Here is a 21,430-nt window from a genome sequence, read left to right on the forward strand (position 1 = left end):
TCTATTTATAGTAGAGACGGGGTCTCACTCTTGCTCAGGCTGGTTTTGAACTCCTGACCTTGAGCAATCCGCCTGCCTCGGCCTCCCAGAGTGCTAGGATTACAGGCGTGAGCCCGGCCTATTTGTTACTTAAAAAAAAAAAAAAAAAAAAAATCATCCTTTGACTTCGTGTGGGGGTGATTTTTAACTTTGCGGATTTCTTTTGGATGTTTACACGAAGGCAACTGTTTTCAAAATTGCTTTTGTGGCATGTGGGCTTTGTGTCATACTGAGAAGTGGGGCTACGTTTAATCAAGGGGGTGGGGGTGGGAAGGAGCCACTTAGCTGATGCAAACATCCTGAGGTAGAAAGAGGCTTGGCAGGTATATTAGCCAGGGTTCTGGCTAATATATGGGGTGGAGGGAGAGACTGAGAAACTGATTTGTTTATTTTAAGGAGTTGGCTCATGTGATTGTGGAAGTCGACAAGTTCAAAATCTGCAGGGTAGGCTGCTAGGCTGCAGACCCAGGAAAAATTGCAGTTTGAGTCCGAAGGCAGCTTCTGGCAGAATTCCTTCTCATTCTTCAACTGATTGAGTGAAAGTCCCCCCCCCCCCATTATGCTGGGTAATCTACTTGACTCAAAGTCTACTGACTTATCCCAAGAATGGAAAAACAAACACCACATATACTCACCAGCAAACTGGTATTAACTGAGCAGCACCTAAGTGGACACATAGGAACTACAGTAATAGGGTATTGGGCAGGGGGGAGGGGGGAGGGGGGCGGGTATATACATACATAATGAGTGAGACGTGCACCATCTGGGGGATGGTCATGCTGGAGACTCAGACTTGTGGGGGGAGGGGAGGGAAAGGGCATTTTTTGAAACCTTAAAATTTGTACCCCCATAATATGCCAAAAAAAAAAAAAGTCTACTGACTTAAATGTTCAGTGCACTTAAAAAAAATATGCCTTCACTGAAACATCTAGAATAATGTTTGATGCGATCTCTGGGTACAGTAGCCCAGCCAAATTGCCCTGTGAAGTTCACCAGCACACACTCACCTCTTGTCAACTCGGCACCCATATGCATCTCCTTAAATCACGCTCAATTTCCAGATAAAGACAATAATGACATCAGACTTCCGCCTAATGTGAGACTCTGCTTCTTAGAAGTCCTTGGTGATGCTCACTCCTCTCCTTCATTTATTACTTGAATGGTGTGATGTAAAGTTAACAATACTTAAATGCTATGCCGCAATACAGTTAATGCATCTCATGCCAAGGGGATGAGGGCGGGAGGAAAACAGAGATATTTTGTAGACACAAGCACGAACATAGTCATGACAAATTCGGGAAGAAATACGGGTGAAAATTTCAGTCCTCATTTTCGTACCTGGTCATGTGGCTGCAGCTGGTACTTATAACTCCTTTCAGAACCACTCTTGGTACCCAAATCTGTTTCGGTTTACTCCGGGCTGTCGTGGCAAAGTGCTTAAACCACAAAAATGTATGGTGGCACAGGTCTGGAGCCTGGAAGTTCATGTTTGAGGTGCCAGGAGGGTTAGTTTCTTCCGAGACCTTTCTCCTTGACCAACTATCTAGTTTACACGGGATAGTTACTTCCACATTAGGTGGAAGTATTGATGTCATCATTGTCTTTATTGTAGATGGCCGTCTTCTCTCTCAGTCTCTGCACGGTCACCCCACTGTGTGTGTCTGTGTTCTAACATCCTCTTGGTGTAAGGAACCCGGCCCTATTGGAGTTGGGCTCACTTAATGACCTCATTTAAACTTAATTACCTCTTTCAAGTCCTGATCTCCAAATAAGTCCCATTCTCAGGGACTGGGGGTCAGGGCTTCAGCATATAAATTTTGGGGGACCACAGTTTATCCTTCAATTGAAAGAGAAAGGTGGTTAGCGTGGCCAGGGTGAGGGGGCTGAGACGGATAGTCAAGGAGAGGTTCAGAGAGATTGGCGGAGGGTCCAGGGCCACAGAAAACACTTGGTTTTGTTTGCATGTGATAGAAAACCATCAGGATGTTCTGAGTGGGAAATCATGTGTTTTGAGCTACGTTTTGCAAGAGGGTCTTCTGAGAGGGTGGCTGGGACGCCGAAGAAGAGGTTCCTACTATTGTCCAGGGTAGCAATGCATCCAGGGTTGGTATGGGAAAGATGGAGAGAGGTGGATAGTTTTGGGGGCATTTAGAAGGAAAGGCATTGTGGATCAGGGAGTGAAACAGACAGGAACCGTTGGAAGTTGATGGCAGAAATGTAAAAGGGAAATGATCGATCTACCTTCTCTGCTCAGAGCCTTCAAGGAGGGTATGGTGGGCAGAGATGCCAGGTCTTGTTTGCTGTGATTTTCTTAGATTTCAGCACCATGCAAGGCTCAAGGTGGGTAATCAGTGAATGTTTATTGGATGAACACATGAACGATATAAACCAGAAATTGAAGAAACTGGGGACGTGACTTGGCAGAAAGCAGATGTTAGGGGTGTGTGGGGGAAACAGGAGGGGGAGTCAGGGTCTTTTGTGTTCTTGATGCTTGGGGTTGGGGCCCACGTGCTGGGTAGAAGCCTATCTATGACTTGTAGAAGGAGGTGAGATTTCTGACAACAGCCTTGAGGTAGTGAGATCCCCATCACTGGGAGTGTGTAAGCGGGTAGGACACACGTCCAGGGGGAATGTGTGGGAAATTTATGCCCCAGGGAAGGTTTGGAGTTGGGGGAAACTTTGGTCGCAATGAGGGTCTTTGGGGTTTCCCAGCAAACGGGGAGAAGGTTTTTTTTTTCCTGCATTCCCTTCACTTCCTGTGGCGTCTGAGACTCAGCCTGACTCACACCCCCGCCGTTCCTGCGTGTGTGGGTCCCCCCACCCCCAGGTACCTGGCTCGCTTCAAGCAGGGTGGTTCTAAATTCGAGGCAGCCCTCCTCACCTCGAGCTTGGGGGTGCTGCCCCCTGGTGGTAACAAGAGGAAGTGTCTCCTCAACACCCTACAACCCGGGAGGAGGGTGCCCAATCCAGGGAGAAGGGGGTGACCGGTCCAGCCCTGCATGTTTGTGATCTGGGGGACTTGGCTTGTGTGTGCCCCAGCTCCAAAGCGTGGGCTGCGGGAGAAGAGGGCATGGCGTGGACGAAGATAAGCTCTAGCCGTTCCTGTTGATTGCGTTGATAAATTGGAGGAAACGTCTCCAGACTGCTGGCTGGGGGTCCTGAAGTCCCCCAGGAGGGCGGGAAGGCAGAGGGTCCTGCCTCCAGAGGGGACTGGAGGCGCCCCGGGGGGAGGATGCCCCGCCTCCTGGTCCTGAGTAGCGTCTGTCTCCAGGGCAGGTTCTAGAGAAAGCCCCTGGGGCGGGGTGGCAGGAATAGGCGGAGAGGGAAACTTCCAGTGGGATGGAGGGAGGTGGGGACAGCAGGCCCAGGAAGATGGACCCCTGGGGACCTGTGCGGGGGCCGGCAGAGAGAGCCAGCGTCCAGGTGAAGCCCCCACCTGGGGTTTCCAGTGGACTGGGCAGCCCTCAGCAATGTTGGCACCCATTGGTGTCCAAGTCACGCCTGGGGAGTGGTCTTGTGGGTGGGCTCCGGGCAGTCCGTGACAGCCCCAGGTGGGCTGTCCTGGGGTTCGTCATGCAGCGGCCTTGGGAGGGCACATTTGCGGGGTGTCTGTGGAGGGGGCAGTTGGAGGGCCTAGCGTCTAGCGGAGTCATTATGGGATGGGCATGGGGGCCAGAGCACGGTCCAAATTTGGGAGGCTGGAGCCTCCCTGGATTTCGGGGGCTGAGGACGGGGCTCTGTGAGACAGAACGTTGGGGGAGGGGAGGATTTCTGGGGCAGATGTGGAGCATGGGTCTCCGTGGTGGATGTGGGGGTTCAGCCCCTGTTGGGGGGACATTTTGGGGGAAACCAGTGAAGAGGTAGATTTGGTGTGCTGAGAACCAGGGGTGTCTTGACAAGCGGAATTTAGGGGGGTTTGAAATGGGGGGCAGATTCTGGGGGTGCACGTAGGGGTGGGAGCACCCATGGAAAGGGAGAGGCAGGAGCACTCCACTGCAGGCTCCTTGGCGGGCAGGTTGGGGGTCCTTGAAGTGCACATCAACTGAACTGGGGGGCTTGAAGCCAAGGGGAATCTTGGGGGGCTATATCAAAAGCAATACATTGGCCAGACATGGCGGCTCACACTTGTAGTCCCAGCACTTTGGGAGGCCAAGGCAGAAGGAGCACTTGAGGCCAGAACTTCGAGACCAGCCTGGGCAACACAGCAAGACCCCATCTCTGCTCCCCACCAAAATAAATAGATTAGAGCATAATAGTGTATCGGGGAGGGGGTGGATCCCAGGATGGTGGGTTTGGGGGCTCAGATTAGGGGCGTCTCAGCGGGTGAATCAGCAGGAGGTCAGGGTGTCTGGGTGTGTCCACCAGCGGAAGGGCGGGGTCTTGGGGCAACCACAGGACGGCGTGGGCTGGGTAGCAGAGGTTTTACTCCCCGCCCCGCCCCCTCCCCTGCCCGGTCAGTAGGGTCAGTAGCATTTGCGGTACACGATGTGGGGCCCCTGCTCCTCGTACTGCTCGCGCCGGACCCAGCAGGACTGGAAGGCGCGCAGCGAGGCCAGGATGGAGCCGCCGATCCACACCGAGAAGTTCCTGTTGGGCTGGGCCGCCACCACCACGTGGGCCTCGGGGGGCAGAGAGCGCAGCAGCTCGGCCCGGAAGCGGCCCTCGAAGCCGGTGAAGAGAGAGGAGCCCCCGCAGAGCAGCACGTTTTGGGCCACCTCCGCCCGCCCCTCCAGGGGCACCTTGCGGAGACTCTGTCTGGCCATGGCGGGGAGGCCCACGGGCGACAGCCCCGGGACCTCCGGGGGACTGAACAGCAGCTCGGGGCACTGGAACAACTCCCTGCCCAGCGTGACGGTGCGCCCGTCGGGCAGCTTCAGCGTCTGCGCGCATTCCTCCCGGGGCCGCGCCTGCTCCTTCTGGAAGTCGGCGGCCACGTAGCAGTAGCGGTGCTTGATGCTCTCCACCGTGTCCAGGTCGCGCTGGCCCAGGAGCAAGCCCGAGCCGGCCAGCATCTCCGCCAGGAAGGCGGTCAGGTGCGTGCCCGCCAGGTCCAGGCGCTCGGTGGCGTGCGGCAGGTTGTAGCCCTGGAAGACGGGCACCGTGTAGGTGACCCCGTGGCCGGTGTCCACCACCAGCCCGCTGACGCGCCCGTGCGCGTAGACCGACAGCACCGACTGCGAAGCCACGTACATGGCCGGGGAGCGCAGCGACTCGAAGGCCACCTCCACCAGCTTCTCGCGGTTGGTGGCCGGGCTGAAGGGCGGGTCCGAGAAGAGCAGCGGGTGGTCCTGGGTGGCCACCTGCAGGTCGTGCTCCAGCATGTGGCGCCAGATGAGCTCGGCGGCCTCCCAGTCCACCACGATGCCGCTGCGGATGGGCTGCACCAGGGTCAGCTCCGGGCGCGCGCGGGCCGCTTCGCCTATGAACGTCTCCAGGCAGGCCTGCGCCGCGGTGGCCTGTTTCTGGGGCTGGCAGCCCACGATGGTGGCCACGGTGTAGGTGGGCCGCGCCTGCCCCGCGAAGCCCACCTTGCAGGTGCCCGTGCCCATGTCGATGACCACCGCGCCCGTCTTCGGGGGCAGCCTGTCGCCCACCATGCCGGACGCGTTGCCATACAGGGTCTTGTTCTTTAGGATCGAGCTGGGGTTCAGGCCAGTCCTGGGAGCCTCTGGGCAGGACTCGGGCTCTGGGGGCTTGGGGACATTTGCATCCATGTTTGCAGGTGGCCCGGCGAGGCTGCTCGGCGGCGAGGCTAACGACTTTCTCCTGGAGGTGGGAGCGCGGCGAGAAGTTGAGGCCGGGCCAGCGGCAAGCGGGTGGAGGGAGAGAGGGAGAGGGGCGGGCCAGCAGTCTGTGACGTCACCCGTCCCCTCCCACCTCCCAGAAGACGCCACAATGCAGGGGACCCTCCCAGCCCTGCCTGCCCCCGGACCACCTCTCTGCCCGAGACCCCCCACATTTGGAGAGGGAGGGATAGAGAGGTCTAGAGGAGGGGCCCGTGACGCAGCTTCCGGATTCTAGAACTTGGGGGGGGGGGACGCGGGAATCCTTGTCTTGGGACCCGCGGTGGAGCTGTTGACAGCGCGGAGGTGGAGAGATGGTCACAGGCCTCTGACATTCGTATGGGATTGTCAGCCCTCAGAATATTAATCAGAATATTAATATTAATCAGGCCACCAGCGAGCGTGGCTTTCTGGCTTCCCAAAGGAGACGCAGGCCAGCCCGGGGTGGAGGTGGGGAGAAGTGGGGCGGGACGAGGACACCCCTGCCCCAGGTCCTCTGCGTCTCGTGCTGTTCCCACTGCCCGGATCTCACGTCCTCTCACATTTTCACCAAGCAGGGATTCGCCTCTTCGAATGTCAGCCCGATGCCTCCTCCCCCTGGAAGCCCTCCCTGAGCTTCACTCCGAGGCTTCACTAGGGAGCAGGGGGGCGTCTGCCTTCTCCTCAGGGACTTCTCCCTGCTCCCCCCTGGCAGGAGCCGGGCTCAGCCCCCGGCAGAAGGGGCTTTCAGTGTAGACAAACGGAGAGGGGGTGCACCTGCGAGGGAAGAACCGTCTCAGCAATAAATAGCAGACCCCGGAATGCATTAGGACGGTCGTCCCCAGCCTTTTTGGCACCAGGGATGGGGGTTCACGGAAGACAATTTTTCCACGGATGGGGTGCAGGGGGGAGACGGTTTCGGGATGATTCAAGCGCATTGCATTCATTGCGGCTCCCCAGCGCCAGCATCACCGCCTCGGCTCCACCTCGGATCACCAGGCGTTAAATTCTCATAAAGAGCCGCAACCCAGATCCCTCGCACACGCGCAGTTTACAGTAGGGTCCGCGCTCCTATCAGGATCTAACGCCGCCCCGATCTGACAGGAGGCGGAGCTTACGCGGTGATGCGAGCGACGGGGAGCGGTGATTGGGGACCGCAGCATTTAGTAGAGTCACTTCCAAACCCTGGCTGTTTTGGGTGGTGTCAGATATCACCTGTTAGTTAAGATAAAAAAAAAAAAAATTAAACGTTTTTTTTCTTAGTGTGTGCTATGGAATGTGTAATGGGGATATCTAAGTGGAAGAGGTTTAATTTCCTACTTGTGTCTAGATTTGTTAACTCCGCCAGGGAGGGGCGGTTTATTGAGTATTTTAACTCATTATTCGTAAGTTAATTAGTTGAGGTTCCAGGCACTTTTTGGGACTGTTCACAACAACTGAAAATATACAAAACTACTTTTATCATTTTCAAACACAGTTTTCTGTTGCACCTTTTAATTCTAAAGAGGCTGAAAGACGCAACGTGAGAAGATGAAGTCACTCACAATCTCACCACTTAAAACGTCTGTAGAGAAAGAAGGAAGAATTCCCCAGCTGGTCTTTTATGTTGCTGCCCAGAGAGGCCACCACATAGACACTTTGGTGCACAGCCTTTCTGTTTTCAAAAATGTTTGGCTAAAGAATAGGGATGAGAATTTTGGTTGGAAGAATTTTTCTCCTCTCTTTTATTAAAAAAAAAAAAAGCCATAGTAGGCTGGGTGTGGTGGCTCACACCTGTAATCCTAGCACTCTGGGAGGCCGAGGTGGGTGGATTGCTCGAGGTCAGGAGTTCGAAACCAGCCTGAGCAAGACTGAGACCCGTCTCTACTATAAATAGAAAGAAATTAATTGGTCAATTAATATATATATAAAAAATTAGCCAGGCATGGTGGCACATGCCTGTAGTCCCAGCTTCTCGGGAGGCTGAGGCAGGAGGATCGCTTGAGCCCAGGAGTTTGAGGTTGCTGTGAGCTAGGCTGACGCCACGGCACTCACTCTAGCCTGGGCAACAAAGTGAGACTCTGTCTCAAAAAAAAAAAAAAAAAAAAAAAAAAGCCATAGCAACTATGGGATCAAGTTTTTTCCTCCTTTATCCTTTTGAGGGTTTATCATACTTTTTTAACACGTTAAAAACACGTTTAATGGCGCTAAAATACGCAAAATGAAATTTATCATGCCTAAGTGTCCACGGTGTAGTGCTAAGTACATTCACATTGTCATGCAGCCAATCTCCAAAACTCAACATCTTGCAAAACTGAGGCTCTGTCCCCATGAAACACTAACTCCTCATTCCCCCACCCTCTGGCCCTGGCAGCCACCATTCTCCTTTCTGTCTCTGTGCACGTGACTGCTCTAGATATCTCATGAGGGTGGAGTCAGACAGTATCTGTCCTCTTGTGATTGGCTAAAAAAAATTATTACTTAGCATAACCTCCTCGAGGCTCATCCATGTTGTTGTACGTGCCGGAATTCCCTTCCTTTTTAAGGCTGAGTAGTGCTCCATTGCATGTATATATCACATGTGTTAATCTGTTTACCTGTCAGTACATGCTTGGGTTGTTTTCTGCATTTCGGCTATTGTGAATCATGCTGCTATGAACATGGGTATACAAATATCTCTTTGAGACCCGATTTTCAATTTCTTGGATACGTACCCAGTTGTGGAATTTTATTTGTAATTTTTTTCCGACAAACCACCATGCTGTTTCTGACAACAGCTACACCATTTCCCATGCCTACCTGCAATGCACAAGGGTTCCAATTTCTTCATACCTTTACTAACGCTTGCTATATTATGGGTTTTTTTTTTTTGAACCATAACCAACAAGTTTGAGGTTGTCATACAGATTTTAAGCATCAGCGTGGTAGAAAGGTTCTCAGACAATTTTAACAGACTGTTCTGGGTCTGCCTTTGTCCGTTTTATGTTGTTGTAACAGAATCCCACAGACAGGGTGATTGGAAAATACCCTGATGATTGGAAACAGAAATTGTGATTGGAAACAGAAATTTATTTGGCTCTCGGTTCTGGGGGCTGGGAAGTCCAAGAACACGATGTGGGCATTTGGTGAGGAACTTCAGGCCACGCCATCCCATGGCAGAGGGGCAAGACGAGGTCGAACTCAAACTTTTATGAAAAACTCACTCTTGTGATAACTAACCCATTCTGGAAAAAAACATGAATCTGTTCACGAGGGCAGGGTTCTAATGACCTAATCACCTCTTATTAGGTGTCACCTCCCAACGCTGTTGCACTGGGAATTAAGTTTCCAATGCATGGACTTCGCTGGACACATTTGAACCATAGCAGGGCCCCAATATTTGGCCCCCTAGGAAGGGAAGGTTGCCTCCTGTCACCCCACCTTATTCAACACATCTGCAGGATGGGCCCCTGACTCCATGAAAGGGATTTTTGGTTAATTTAGGTTACAGCCAGTTAAAACAATAATAAACATTTTTTTTCCCTTTAAAGAATCATCATGACAAATGAAAGGTAGATGTTAGATGAGAGTTTGGAATTGAGGTTGGATAAATTCTCACAGCAACATTATGACTCAGAATTGGGTACTATGTCTATTTTTCTTTCTTTTTTTCTTTCTTTCCTTTTTTTTTTTTTTCAGAGGCAGGGTCTCTCTCCGTTGCCTGGATTGGCACAATCATAGCTCACTGCAGCCTCAAACTCAAGGGCTCAAGTGATCCTCCTGCCTCAGCCTCCTGAGTAGCTGGGACTATAGGGGTGCACCACCACTCCTGGCTAATTTTCAAATTTTTATTTTAAGTCTTGTTAGAGATGGGGTCTTGCTATGATGCCCAGGCTGGTCTCAACTCCTGGCCTCAATCAATCCTCCCGCCCCAGCCTCCCAAAGTGTGTGTCTCTTTTTCTACTGAGAAGTAGAAGCCAGCAGAGGCGAAGTGACTTGTCCAGCTGTGAGGATGGATGAGTTATCATTTGCTAGTGTTTAGGTCAGGGGTTCGGGCATAGTAAGAGCTACGTGAAGATTTGTCGTATGAATTACAAGTCGTGTGAACAAATGACAACTGGAGCCATTTCACAGCTTTGAAATTCAATTAGGAATTTAAATAGGCATTTATCTAGAAAGGGCATTTTTTTGTGCACTCATCAAGCAGATTTCTGATATGTGCAGCGGACTCTTTAGAAGCCTACAAGGGCCGGCTCCTTCCCCTCCCCCTCCCCTCGGGCGCCTGAGGTCGCTGGGAGGCAAGAGATATAGCCTCTTGCCAGAAGGGGGCGCCCAAGACCACCAGCTTCTTTTCGTTTCTTTCCGCTAACGGCTCAATCCTTTGCAGAGTGGGCTACAAGTTCTCAACCTTGGTTGCAAGGTTAAAATCACTAGGGGAACTTAAAAAAAAAAAAATCGACTCGTTTAGGTTGCATGCCAGATCCATGGAATCAGGCTCCCTGTGAAGAGAGACCAAGCATTCATGATTTTTATTTATTTATTTTTTTCTTGTTCATTTAAGAGTATTAGGGATACAAACACTTTGGCTACATAAATTGCCTTTGCACCCACTGACAAGCCTGTCCATGACTTTTGTAGCTCCCAGAGACCTTGGTGTGCAGAAAGTGGGAGATTACTGATCGAGGAGGTCTTCAAAATTCTTAATTTTTTTTTTTTTTTTTTTTTTTTTTTTGAGACAGAGTCTCGCTTTATTGCCCAGGCTAGAGTGAGTGCTGTGGCATCAGGCTAGCTCACAGCAACCTCAAACTCCTGGGCTCAAGCAATCCTCCTGCCTCAGCCTCCCGAGTAGCTGGGACTACAGGCATGTGCCACCATGCCCAGCTAATTTTTTCTATATATATTAGTTGGCCAATAAATTTCTTTCTATTTATAGTAGAGACGGGCTCTCGCTCTTGCTCAGGCTGGTTTCGAACTCCTGACCTCGAGCAATCCGCCCGCCTCGGCCTCCCAGAGTGCTAGGATTACAGGCATGAGCCACCACGCCTGGCCAATTTTTTTTTTTTTAGTTTAAAACCTCCAATTTATTAATTAAATCTCTATAAGCCTCTGTTAAAGAAATGAATCATTATATCCTACTGAATCTTCTTCTTTAAAAAAAAAAATTCCTAATTCCCCTGATGGTCAGGAAAAGATAGACAGTGAGACTAGTTGTTCTTAGACCAGCGGGTTCTCACACTGGAGCTTGTGCTAGAATTGCCACCAGGGCTTGTGAGAGTGACAGAGTTCTGGTCTCCCCAGACATCCCGCCTTTCCGACAAGCTCCGAGAACATTCCATTGCTGCCGTTCCTTGGACTCCACTCCGAGTAGCTTTGTCTGCGGCTTTGCAGGCGTTTGGAAGATGGAAGGAAACCGTCCCCAAATAGAGAGGAAACTAGGCCGGGCGCAGTGGCTCACGCCTGTAATCCTAGCACTCTGGGAGGCTGAGGCGGGCGGATTGCTCAAGGTCAGGAGTTTGAAACCAGCCTGAGCGAGACCCCGTCTCTACCAAAAGTAGAAACAAATTAATTGACCAACTAAAAATATATATACAAAAAATTAGCCGGGCATGGTGGCGCATGCCTGTAGTCCCAGCTACTCGGGAGGTTGAGGTTGCTGTGAGCCAGGCTGACGCCATGGCACTCACTCTAGCCTGGGCGACAAAGTGAGACTCTGTCTCAAAAAAAAAAAAAAAAAGAGAGAGGAAACTAAAGGGTTGACTTATTTTATTTCGAAATTACTTTTTTTTTTTTTTAAAAAAACCTTCAAAATGTTAAAATACAAAATATTTCAGGCTAACAAAAATTGCACACGGACACAGAGTTTATCGTAGGTTCTCTTCAATGTGGTAGTTCTAGAAAGTCACAGGGGCCACTAGATTAGCAAATGCTGCTAAATACCACTGCTCCAACGGAGAGTACAGGGTTAGGCTCTCATGAGCCTCTGGTTATGACATTTTCATCAACCAATCCATACGTAGCCTTGTGTCGTGTATGTTTGCTGTATAAATGACAAGTATAGTGCTGTTGACTGTAAGTTGTCATTTATATAACAACTCCTCACGTATCCTCAGAAACATACATAAGAGAGCTCACTTAATACATATTGTCGATCCATTCGCGTTGAACTTGCAGCCCAAAGCACTGTAGCTCATGCCTGATGGAAGCTTATCTAGCACACATATTTTCTCCATAAAGCACAGAATGGTTTTTTCTTTTTGCTTTTTTTTTTGAGACACAGTCTCACTCTGTTGCCCAGGCTAGAGCACCATGGCATCAGCCTAGCTCACAGCAACCTCAAACTCCTGGGCTCAAGCCATCCTCCTGCCTCAGCCTGCCCAGTAGCTGGGTCTACAGGCATGCACCACCATGCCCGGATAATTTTTCCTATATTTTTAGTTGGCCAATTAATTTCTTTCTATTTTCAGTAGAGACAGGGTCTCGTTCTTGCTCAAGCTGGTCTCGAACTCCTGACCTTGAGCGATCCTCCCACCTTGGCCTCCCAGAGTGTTAGCATTACAGGCCTGAGCCACCTCGCCCGGCCGGTTTTTTCATACTTAGGAATACAACACAGCACTTCAGCACTGTGTTTGGGGGCCCTTTTTGACAGCTAATCCACCAACAGAAAGCACAGAAGTGGGAAGCATGTGGCACTAAATAGATCATGGAGGGGACACTTATTTAGAGTATGCTGGGGGCTGAAACAAGGAGAGCTTAGAAACAGAGTTCCTTGGTTTCAGGGCCGGGTGCGGTGGCTCATGCCTGTAATCCTAGCACTCTGGGAGGCCGAGGCGGGCGGATTGCTCAAGGTCAGGAGTTCGAGACCAGCCTGAGCAAGAGTGAGACCCCGTCTCTACTAAAAAAATAGAAAGAAATTAGCTGACTTCAACTGGGAGGATGAGTGTAGGGCTACTCAAAGTTTTTGCCACTTTGCAAGTTTGCAAATGACTGCAAAAGTCCCACCAGCATTGATTTTTTAATATATATATATATATATATTTCTATTTCAGCATATGACGGGGGTACAAATGTTTAGGGTGCATATATTGTCTTTGCCCTGCCTGAGTCAGAGCTACAAGCGTGCCCATCCCCCAGATGGTGCAAACCACACCCATTAGGCGTGAATATACCATCCCCTCCTCTTCCACCCACCTGGCGGGCACCTGATGAATGCTATGTGCAATATATGTGCACTTAAGTATTGATCGTTTAATACCAGTGTGATGGTGAGTACATGTGCTTGCTTGTTTTTCCATTCTTTTTTTTTTTATTATATTTTATTTTTTATTTGTTTTTCAATTCTTGTGATGCTTCATTTAGTAGAATGAGTTCCAGCTCTTTTGGAATTACAGATAAATTTTAGCAAGTAGGTTAATTCTCAAGTGTGGAGTTTGTGAATAATGATTGGCTGTACACACACATACATACCTATACATACTCACACACACACACACACACACACTCACACACACATGTCTCAAGTGCTGTGTGTATCTGCCAGTCAGCATAAGCAACAAAGACAAGACAGACACATTCTGTATTATTTTATGTTATTTTTTAGAGACAAGGCCCTGTTCTGTCACCCAGGCTGGAGTGCAGTGGGGTTAGCATAGCTCACTGCAGCCTCCAACTCCTGGGCTCAACAAATCCTCCTGCTTCGGCCTCCCAAAGTGCTGGGATCACAGGCTTGAGCCACTGCACCTGGCCCTTTTTTGTATTTTTGATGCGTGGACGTCTTGGGGCTTTGCTGACCCTGGAGAGACTAGCTAATTCCTGGAGACAGGAAACAATTTACCTGCAACTGCATCTTTCCTATGCAAACCCCCCAATCCAGAGTCTATACCCCCTGGAGTTCCCTCTCCCCCTGTCTCCCAGCTGGCTCTGGCACTGCCCCGTGTGGCCCTACACGGCCCCTCCTCTTGGAAACTGGGAGTAATTAAGTTATCTTTGCAAGAGCAATCCCATCCTGGTCTGTTGGCCTCACCACATCTGCATGATAATGAAACCTACATTTGAACACAGCACACACTCATTCTTCTGGCTTGGGACTCTCCGTCGTGTTTGGATTGTCCAACACTTTCTGGTTGTCCTTGCCAATCTTCCTCCCTTCTTGCAGTCAATGAAAAACTGAGTATAATTGTTTTCTCTGGTTTCCTCCTGTCCCCCTGGGGCCAATTTTTAGATTTGGAGTGCCTGACTCCCACTGCAATTAATTTTTTCTCTGCAGTTGAAAGAGGGGAGTCTGGAATAGGCTTCCAGGGTTAGTGGGGCTGAATAGGGAGCGACACATTTCAGGGAGGTGTTGTTAGGAGTCATCGTGAGACGGGGTGGCTGATGGGCATGGCTCGTGGGCTTCAGAACAGGGTCAGGGAAGAACCAGGGGACATGTGAGTTTTTGCTTTGTCTCGTGCAAACAAATGCTCCGTGCTATGCAATGCTAGGGGCTGTTCTCACGGCCTGCAGACCGAGCTATCTGGTTGTCTCACAGCCTTGAGCTACTTCCAGTCCACAGGAGTGTGTGTTCTTGGGGAGGCAGGCTCTGCAGATGTGACGCAACCAGTCCCACCCTGTGTGTCCTCTCCCATAAGCCGTTGGCAGGTGTTGCTGGTGTGAGCAGGTGAGTTTTGGGTAGGTGCGTTGGTGAGAGCCTGAGTCTTTTTCTCCGCAGAGCAGCATCTTCTGCGGGTGTGTGGAAGTTGCGGGTACCAGGATGAAGTCGCTCTTTTCAGCCCCAGACAGTCTAGGGCCAGGAAGGCATGAGGGAAGCGGTGTACGCTTGCATGTCTGAGAGAAGAACGGTTTCCAAGGATGTCTGCAAATCCCATGAGAAATTTCTTCACCTCGTTCACACAGCTCCTGCATTGAACGGCTCGCACATGTCCCATGCACACACGTTTCCACGACAAGGTTTATCGCTAGACATTTTTTAGGACCGCAGTAATTCAGATAAGATGCTCGCGAAAGAACGCTTCCCCGGTAATGGCATGTCCACCAATGAACTGATGACAATTCTAGCTCTGAGCTTCTGAAACGAATGAACTCTTTCTTTTTTTTTTTTTTTTCTTAATGTGAAAATATTTACACACAAGGAACTCTTTCTTTCTTTCTTTCTTTCTTTCTTTCTTTCTTTCTTTCTTTCTTTCTTTCTTTCTTTCTTTCTTTCTGTCTTCCTTCCTTCCTTCCTTCCTTCCTTCCTTCCTTCCTTCCTTCCTTCCTTCCTTCCTTCCTTCCTTCCTTCCTCCCTCCCTCCCTCCCTCCCTCCCTCCCTCTTTCTTTCTTTCTTCCTTCCTTCCTTCCTTCCTTCCTTCCTTCCTTCCTTCCTTCCTTCCTCCCTCCCTCCCTCCCTCCCTCCCTCCCTCCCTCCTTCTTTCTTCCTTCCTTCCTTCCTTCCTTCCTTCCTTCCTTCCTTCCTTCCTCCCTCCCTCCCTCCCTCCCTCCCTCCCTCCCTCTTTCTTTCTTCCTTCCTTCCTTCCTTCCTTCCTTCCTTCCTTCCTTCCTTCCTTCCTTCCTTCCTTCCTTCTTTCTTTTTCTTTTCTTTCTTTTTTTCTTTTTTCTTGGCAGAGTCTCACTCTGTTGCCTGGGCTAGAGTGCTGTGGCGTCAGCCTAGCTCACAGCAATCTCAAACTCCTGGGCTCAAGCGATCCTCTTGCCTCAGCCTCCTGAGTAGCTGGGACTACAGGCATGTACCACCATACGTGGCTAATTTTTCTATTTTTTCGAACTCCTGGCCTTGAGTGATCCACCCGCCTCGGCCTCCCAGAGTGCTAGGATTACAGGTGTGAGCCACCGCGCCCGGCCTAATTTTTCTATTTTTTGTAGAGATGGGGGTCTCACTATGTTGCCCAGGCTGATCTGGAACTCCTGACTGCAAGTGATCCTCCTGCCTTGGCCTCCTAGAGTGCTAGGATCACAGGCGTGAGCCACCGCGCCCGGCCTCAACCCCAGTTTTGACCTGCTTGGTGTGGAGGTGTGAGGTGAAACAAAAGACAAACATCTTCCCCCAAAAATAAGCTGGAGTCAAAACTACAGTGAGACACCACCTCACACTCATTGAGACGTCTACTATTAAAGAAATCCCCCAAATATAATGAGTGTTTGTGAGGATGTGAAGAAATTGAAACACCTGTGCACTGTTTGTGGGAATATAAAATGGTGCAGCCACTATGGAAAACAGTGTGGTGGTTTTTCAAAAATTTAAAAATATTTATTGTTTTGGAACTTTCTGATAAAGGCCAGTCTCACTGGAGGTAAATAATATCTCATTGTGGTTTTGATTTGCATTTCCCTGATGATTAGAGTTGGTGGCGTGCATGAGGAGAGATAGGAACACTCATACTTTGCTGGTGGGACTGCAAACTAGCACAACCTCCGTGAAAAGTAGCATGGAGATACCTCAAAGAACTAAGAGTACAACCACCTTTTGATCCAGCAATCCCACTACTGGGTATTGACCCAAAGGGGAAAAAAAGACATTCTGTAAAAAAGACTTCTGTACCCCAATATTTATAGCAGCACAATTCACAATGGCGGAGATGTGTAAAAAACCCAAGTGCCTATCCACATGAGAGTGGTTTAATAAAATGTAGTATATGTGTACCATGGAGTTCTACTCAGACACAAAAAACAAGGGTGATCTAGCACCTCTTGTACTATCCTGGATCGAGCTGGAGCCCATTCTACTAAGGGAAGTATCACGAGAACGGAAAAACAAGCACCACATGTACTCACCAGCAAATTGGTATTAACTGATCAACACCTAAGTGCACATACAGGAATAACATTCATTGGGTGTTGGGAAGATGAGGGGGGAGGAGGGGATGGATATATTCACACCTCATGGGTGCGGTGTGCACTGTCTGGGGGATGGACATGCTTGAAACTCTGACTGGGGTGGGGCATGGGCAATATATGTCACCCAAACATTTGTACCCCCATAAAATGCTGAAATAAAAAAAATTAAAAAAAAAACACAAAGAAGTACAGAGTAGTGGCATGTTCCTAGGAATTTGCTGATAGCTCTATGTTATTTTTCAGGCACTTAACACATGCCTCTTTCTTTCTTTCTTTCTTTCTTTCTTTCTTTCTTTCTTTCTTTCTTTCTTTCTTTCTGTCTTTCTTTCTGTCTTTCTTTCTGTCTTTCTTTCTGTCTTTCTTTCTGTCTTTCTTTCTGTCTTTCTTTCCCTTCCTTCCTTCCTTCCTTCCTTCCTTCCTTCCTTCCTTCCTTCCTTCCTTCCTTCCTTCCTTCCTTCCTTCCTTCCCTTTCTTTCTCTCACTCTGTTGCTCGGGCTAGAGTGCCGTGGCATCAGCCTAGCTCACAGCAACCTCTAATTCCTGGGCTCAAGTGATCCTCCCGCCTCAGCCTCCCAAGTAGCTGGGACTACAGGCGTGCACCACCAGGCCGGGTTAATTTTTCTATATACTTTTTTAGTTGGCCAATTAATTGTTTTCTATTTTTAGTAGAGACGGAGTCTCGCTCTTGCTCAGGCTGGTCTCGAACTCCTGACCTTGAGTGATCTGCTCGCCTCAGCATCCCGGAGTGCTAGGGTTATAGGCGCATACGCCCCCTTTTTTTTCCTGCTTTCATGTGGCTCTCCTGTTTGACTCAATTTTGCCACCTGTCTCCTGCCACCTGTTTGACTCAATTTTGTTCTGAGAAGCAGTCTGGGTAACGCAGTATGCCTTGACCTCAAATGTTTTACCTGTTACTTTATCCTGTTCAGGGTAGCTTGGTTCTCCATTCTTTGCTCTTTAGCTCTTTACCTGGCTGTGAACCCACAAGAATACACTCATAAACTCGTGGGCACTAGAACGCTGTCTAGACAACCACTTCCCTTCCATCTTGGAGGCCCCTCCAGGATGGGGTTTAGTGAAAGAAACATCCCAACTTAGGGACTCTGTCTCTTGACTGTTCCACCACCATCCCTGCCTCACTACTGAATGCAGAAGAAATCTCCCAGATACCAGATCTCCTTTTGAGCCTGGGGGTCCATTTGCAGTAAAGGAGTACACCGTCAACCCCTTCTTCTACCTAGATACAAACACAAGGACTTGGGTATCCGCCATATGCAATTATCCACATCCGTGCTGCCATCCTTTTGGTGGTTAAATGAGAGACGAGTAAATGTTTTCCCATAATCCTCCTGGGGAAAATCCAAATATCAAGGGCTCCCGGCTTCCATTGAAACTATTTTTCCCCTAGCGGAAAGGGGAACCCAGAGGGCTTCTGATGCAACCGGTTTCTCTGGGACCTGCATCCCCAGACTATGACGTCTACATTTGCACAGACTGAGGTGGTGCTGGTTAGAGCTCATGATGCTAGAATCCAGGGAGGTGTTTTGTTTTGTTTTGTTTTCAAATCAGGGACTATCTTGGAATGAGCGGGGTTGACATGCTCTTGGGGCATTGAGAAGGACCCCTTACTCAGTCTGTCCCCAGACTGCTGTGGGTCAGGGTGAGAGCTTGGAACCCAAGCTTGTGAAGGTCTTGGGCATCTGGGAATGATTTAGAGACGAGATGTTAGTGGTAGGATGGACCCACAGAGAACCACCCATGCTGTTTTCCACAAGCACGTAAGGTTGAGTCCATACAGGTATTTGGATGGAAAGGTGAGTTCTTTTTTTTTTTTTTAATTAAATTAAATTTTGTATTTCAAATTATTATGGGGGTACAAATGCTTTGGTTACCTAAATTTTCCTTGCACCGCCCAAGTCAGAGCATGTCCATTCCCCAGACAGCTCGCACTGCACCCCTTAAGTGTGAGTCTACCCATCCCCTCCTCCCCCCTCCCGCCCGCCCAACACCTGATGCTTGTTACTTCCCTATGTGATTGTTAGTTTTCATCGATTAGTGGCAATTTAGTGGTCAGCGCATGTGGCGTTTGATGTTTGTTTTTCCATTCTTGTGATGCTTCACTTAGAAGTATGGGCTCCGGCTCCATCTAAGAGAACACCAGAGGTATTAGTTCACCATTTTTTTTTATAGCTGAGTAGAACTCCATGGTATCCATATACCATATTTTATTAATCCGCTCCTGTATTGATGGGCACTTGGTTGTTTCCACATCTTTGCCATTGTGAATTGTGCTGCTGTAAATATTGGGGTACAGATGTCTTTTTTAATAGAATGTCTTTTTTTTTTTTCTTTTGGGTCAATACCCAGTAGTGGGATTACTGGATTAAAAGGTAGTTGTACTTTTAGTCCTTTGGGAGTATCTCCATGCTACTTTTCACGGAGGTTGTACTAGTTTGCAGTGTGTGAGTGTTCCTATCTCTCCGCATCCATGCCAGCGTTTGTTGTTTTGGGAGAAAGTTGAGTCCTTGTCTGTCTCTCTGACATTAGCCCACCTGCAGGCAGGTGTCTGGTTTTAGACTGAATGCATGTCTTCACTTGTCTGTCGTCACTGCTGGGAACCCATGCAGGCTGGATCTATAGACAGCAGAAGGCCACCCAAGTTGACCTTCATGCCTGACCTTCCATAAAATGTTCTGGAAGCATCAAGGGGTGGGCGCCTGACTTTGGACGTGGGGCTGGGACCAAAGCCACCTGTCTGGCATGGGTTGGGACACCTTCGCCTCACCTTCTGGGGACTCTGGCCACCCACAGCAGTGATCCTCTGGAGGAATTGTCAGCTCATAACTCCAGGGTGGAAAAGCTGAGTGTTAACTGCAAGAAAGAGGCAGCATCTGGGGTGGAGAGAGCTCAGGATTTGCATTCAGACAGGTGAGGGTTCAAATCCTATTCCATACCCCTTTTAGTAGCTGTGTGACTTTAGGTGAGTCATTTGCCCTCTCTGAGCCCATTTGTCCATAACATTAGTTCCAACAAAAATACTATTTCCAGCTGGGCGCAGCGGCCCATGCCTGTAATCCTAGCACTCTGGGAGGCCAAGGCAGGAGGATCGCTCGAGGTCAGAAGTTTGAGAACAGCCTGAGCAAGAGCAAGACCCCATCTCTACTAAAAATAGAAATTAGCAAGACAACTAAAATAGATATAGAAAAGATTAGCCGGGCATGGTGGCGCATGGCTGTATAGTCCCAGCTACTCGGGAAGCTGAGGCAGGTGGATTGCTTGAGCCCGGGAGTTTGAGGTTGTTGTAAGCTAGGCTAGTGCCATGGCACTCTAGCCCAGGCAATAGAGTGAGACTCTGTCTCCAGAAAAAAAAACAAAAAAACAAAAAACTTGTCAAAGGGGCTCTTCAACCTGAAGCAGGACTGATTTAGGAATCACCATGAGATGTTCCAGCCATGCCTGTCTGGCTTCAGGGCAGGGGCTGGGGGTGTTGGATGGGTGGAAACATTTTGTTTTTTGAAAGAGGTTTATGGAGGAAAGTGTATGTCAAAAGCTCAGGTCTCGAGGGGATCACAACCAGGTTAAAGGAACTGCTGGCTGGAGAGCTCCCAAACCCAGGGGTTTTCATTTTTTTTAGATGTGTCAAAGACAAGTGGGACCAACTGGGCACCCTAAAAGAAGGTGAGTTTGGGGGTGCACAGGAGTGTGTGTGTGTGTGTGTGTGAGAGAGAGAGAGAGAGAGAGAGAGAGAGAGAGAGACAGAGACAGAGACAGAGAGGGAGAGATACCAGGTAAGCATCTTTGAAAGCAGAGGAAGAGTTAGAGCCACCAGTGGTGGAGTGATTGCACTGTACTCTAGACCAAAATGTCAACCTGCCTGGCTTCCCCCTGAGAGAGTTCTGGAGCCTCAAGGCAGACACCATCCACAGTGCCTGATGCCAGGACAAACACCATTCCAAGAACAGTTCTAGGATACGCCATGGGGCTTGGTGAGTGTGGATTCCCTCCTGAGACAGACTAGGGGTGCGACCACCCACTGGCCAAAAATCATAACCTAGCGGTGGGGGGAATCATGCGTGCATGTGTGCGTGTGCACCTGTGACACAAATCCCGGGCATCTGTGATGGTATTTGGGGGTGTGCATGAAAGGCAGATGCAAAAACAAGGACTTTGGAATTAGATCCTCATTTTGTTCAAATCTTGCTGGACAGATCACTAAACTTCTCAAATCTCTGTCTTCTCATGCAAAAGAAAATACAGCCAAATAATAATTGCTGTGGGGAATTTTTAAAAACTGTAATAAAATGTACATCACAACATGTACCATTTAAACCAATTTGTGGCATTAAGTACATTAAGCACATTCCTATGGTTGTGCAACCATCGCCACCCTCCATCTCCAGAACTTGAGATTAAAAGCATTAAACATGAAAAAGACTTAGCCCAGTGCCTGCCCCAAAGTCAGCACTCGATTGGTGTCGAATCCTTTCGCGGTGGGGTTATCTGGAACCAGATTCTTTTGGGCACTTCAGTAGTGCGTGACAGGGATCTGCAGTAAATGCTGTTTTACCACCTGGGGATAATTGGTGACAAAGGGCAACATTTTGGCTCTAAATTGGCAGCACATTGGAAAGATTCATTTTTTTTCCCTTATGGGATCATGGAAATAGTGAGACGCTCCCAGGATTTATGCATGATTTGAGTTTAGTATAATTAAAAATAAATATCTAGAAGAAACCTTGAAGAGTATAATGTCTATGCATCACAGTGAACTCATCTCTGCTGAAACGCTAAACCAGAGGCTCCCGATGAAGGTGGGGTTGGCAATGTCTAGAGCCATTTTTACT

At 49.2% G+C, this 21,430-nt stretch overlaps 1 protein-coding gene across 1 annotated transcript; it reads right to left on the reverse strand.

The window, feature by feature from the left end:
* Nucleotides 1-4,444: 4,444 nt before the first annotated feature.
* ACTL9 (actin like 9) lies at nt 4,445-5,918 on the reverse strand. Its single transcript, XM_012790831.3, has one exon. It carries the CDS (start codon nt 5,751-5,753, stop codon nt 4,503-4,505), a length of 1,251 nt encoding a protein of 416 aa, XP_012646285.1. The 5' UTR covers nt 5,754-5,918; the 3' UTR covers nt 4,445-4,502.
* Between the last annotated feature and the right edge of the window lie 15,512 nt (nt 5,919-21,430).

This window comes from Microcebus murinus, chromosome 27 (assembly GCF_040939455.1).
Source record: "Microcebus murinus isolate Inina chromosome 27, M.murinus_Inina_mat1.0, whole genome shotgun sequence".
Classification (NCBI taxonomy): Eukaryota; Metazoa; Chordata; class Mammalia; order Primates; family Cheirogaleidae; genus Microcebus; species Microcebus murinus.

Bases quoted from the DNA above. Each gene is read 5' to 3' on its own strand.
- ACTL9 (XM_012790831.3), bottom strand. From the start codon at position 5,753: ATGGATGCAAATGTCCCCAAGCCCCCAGAGCCCGAGTCCTGCCCAGAG.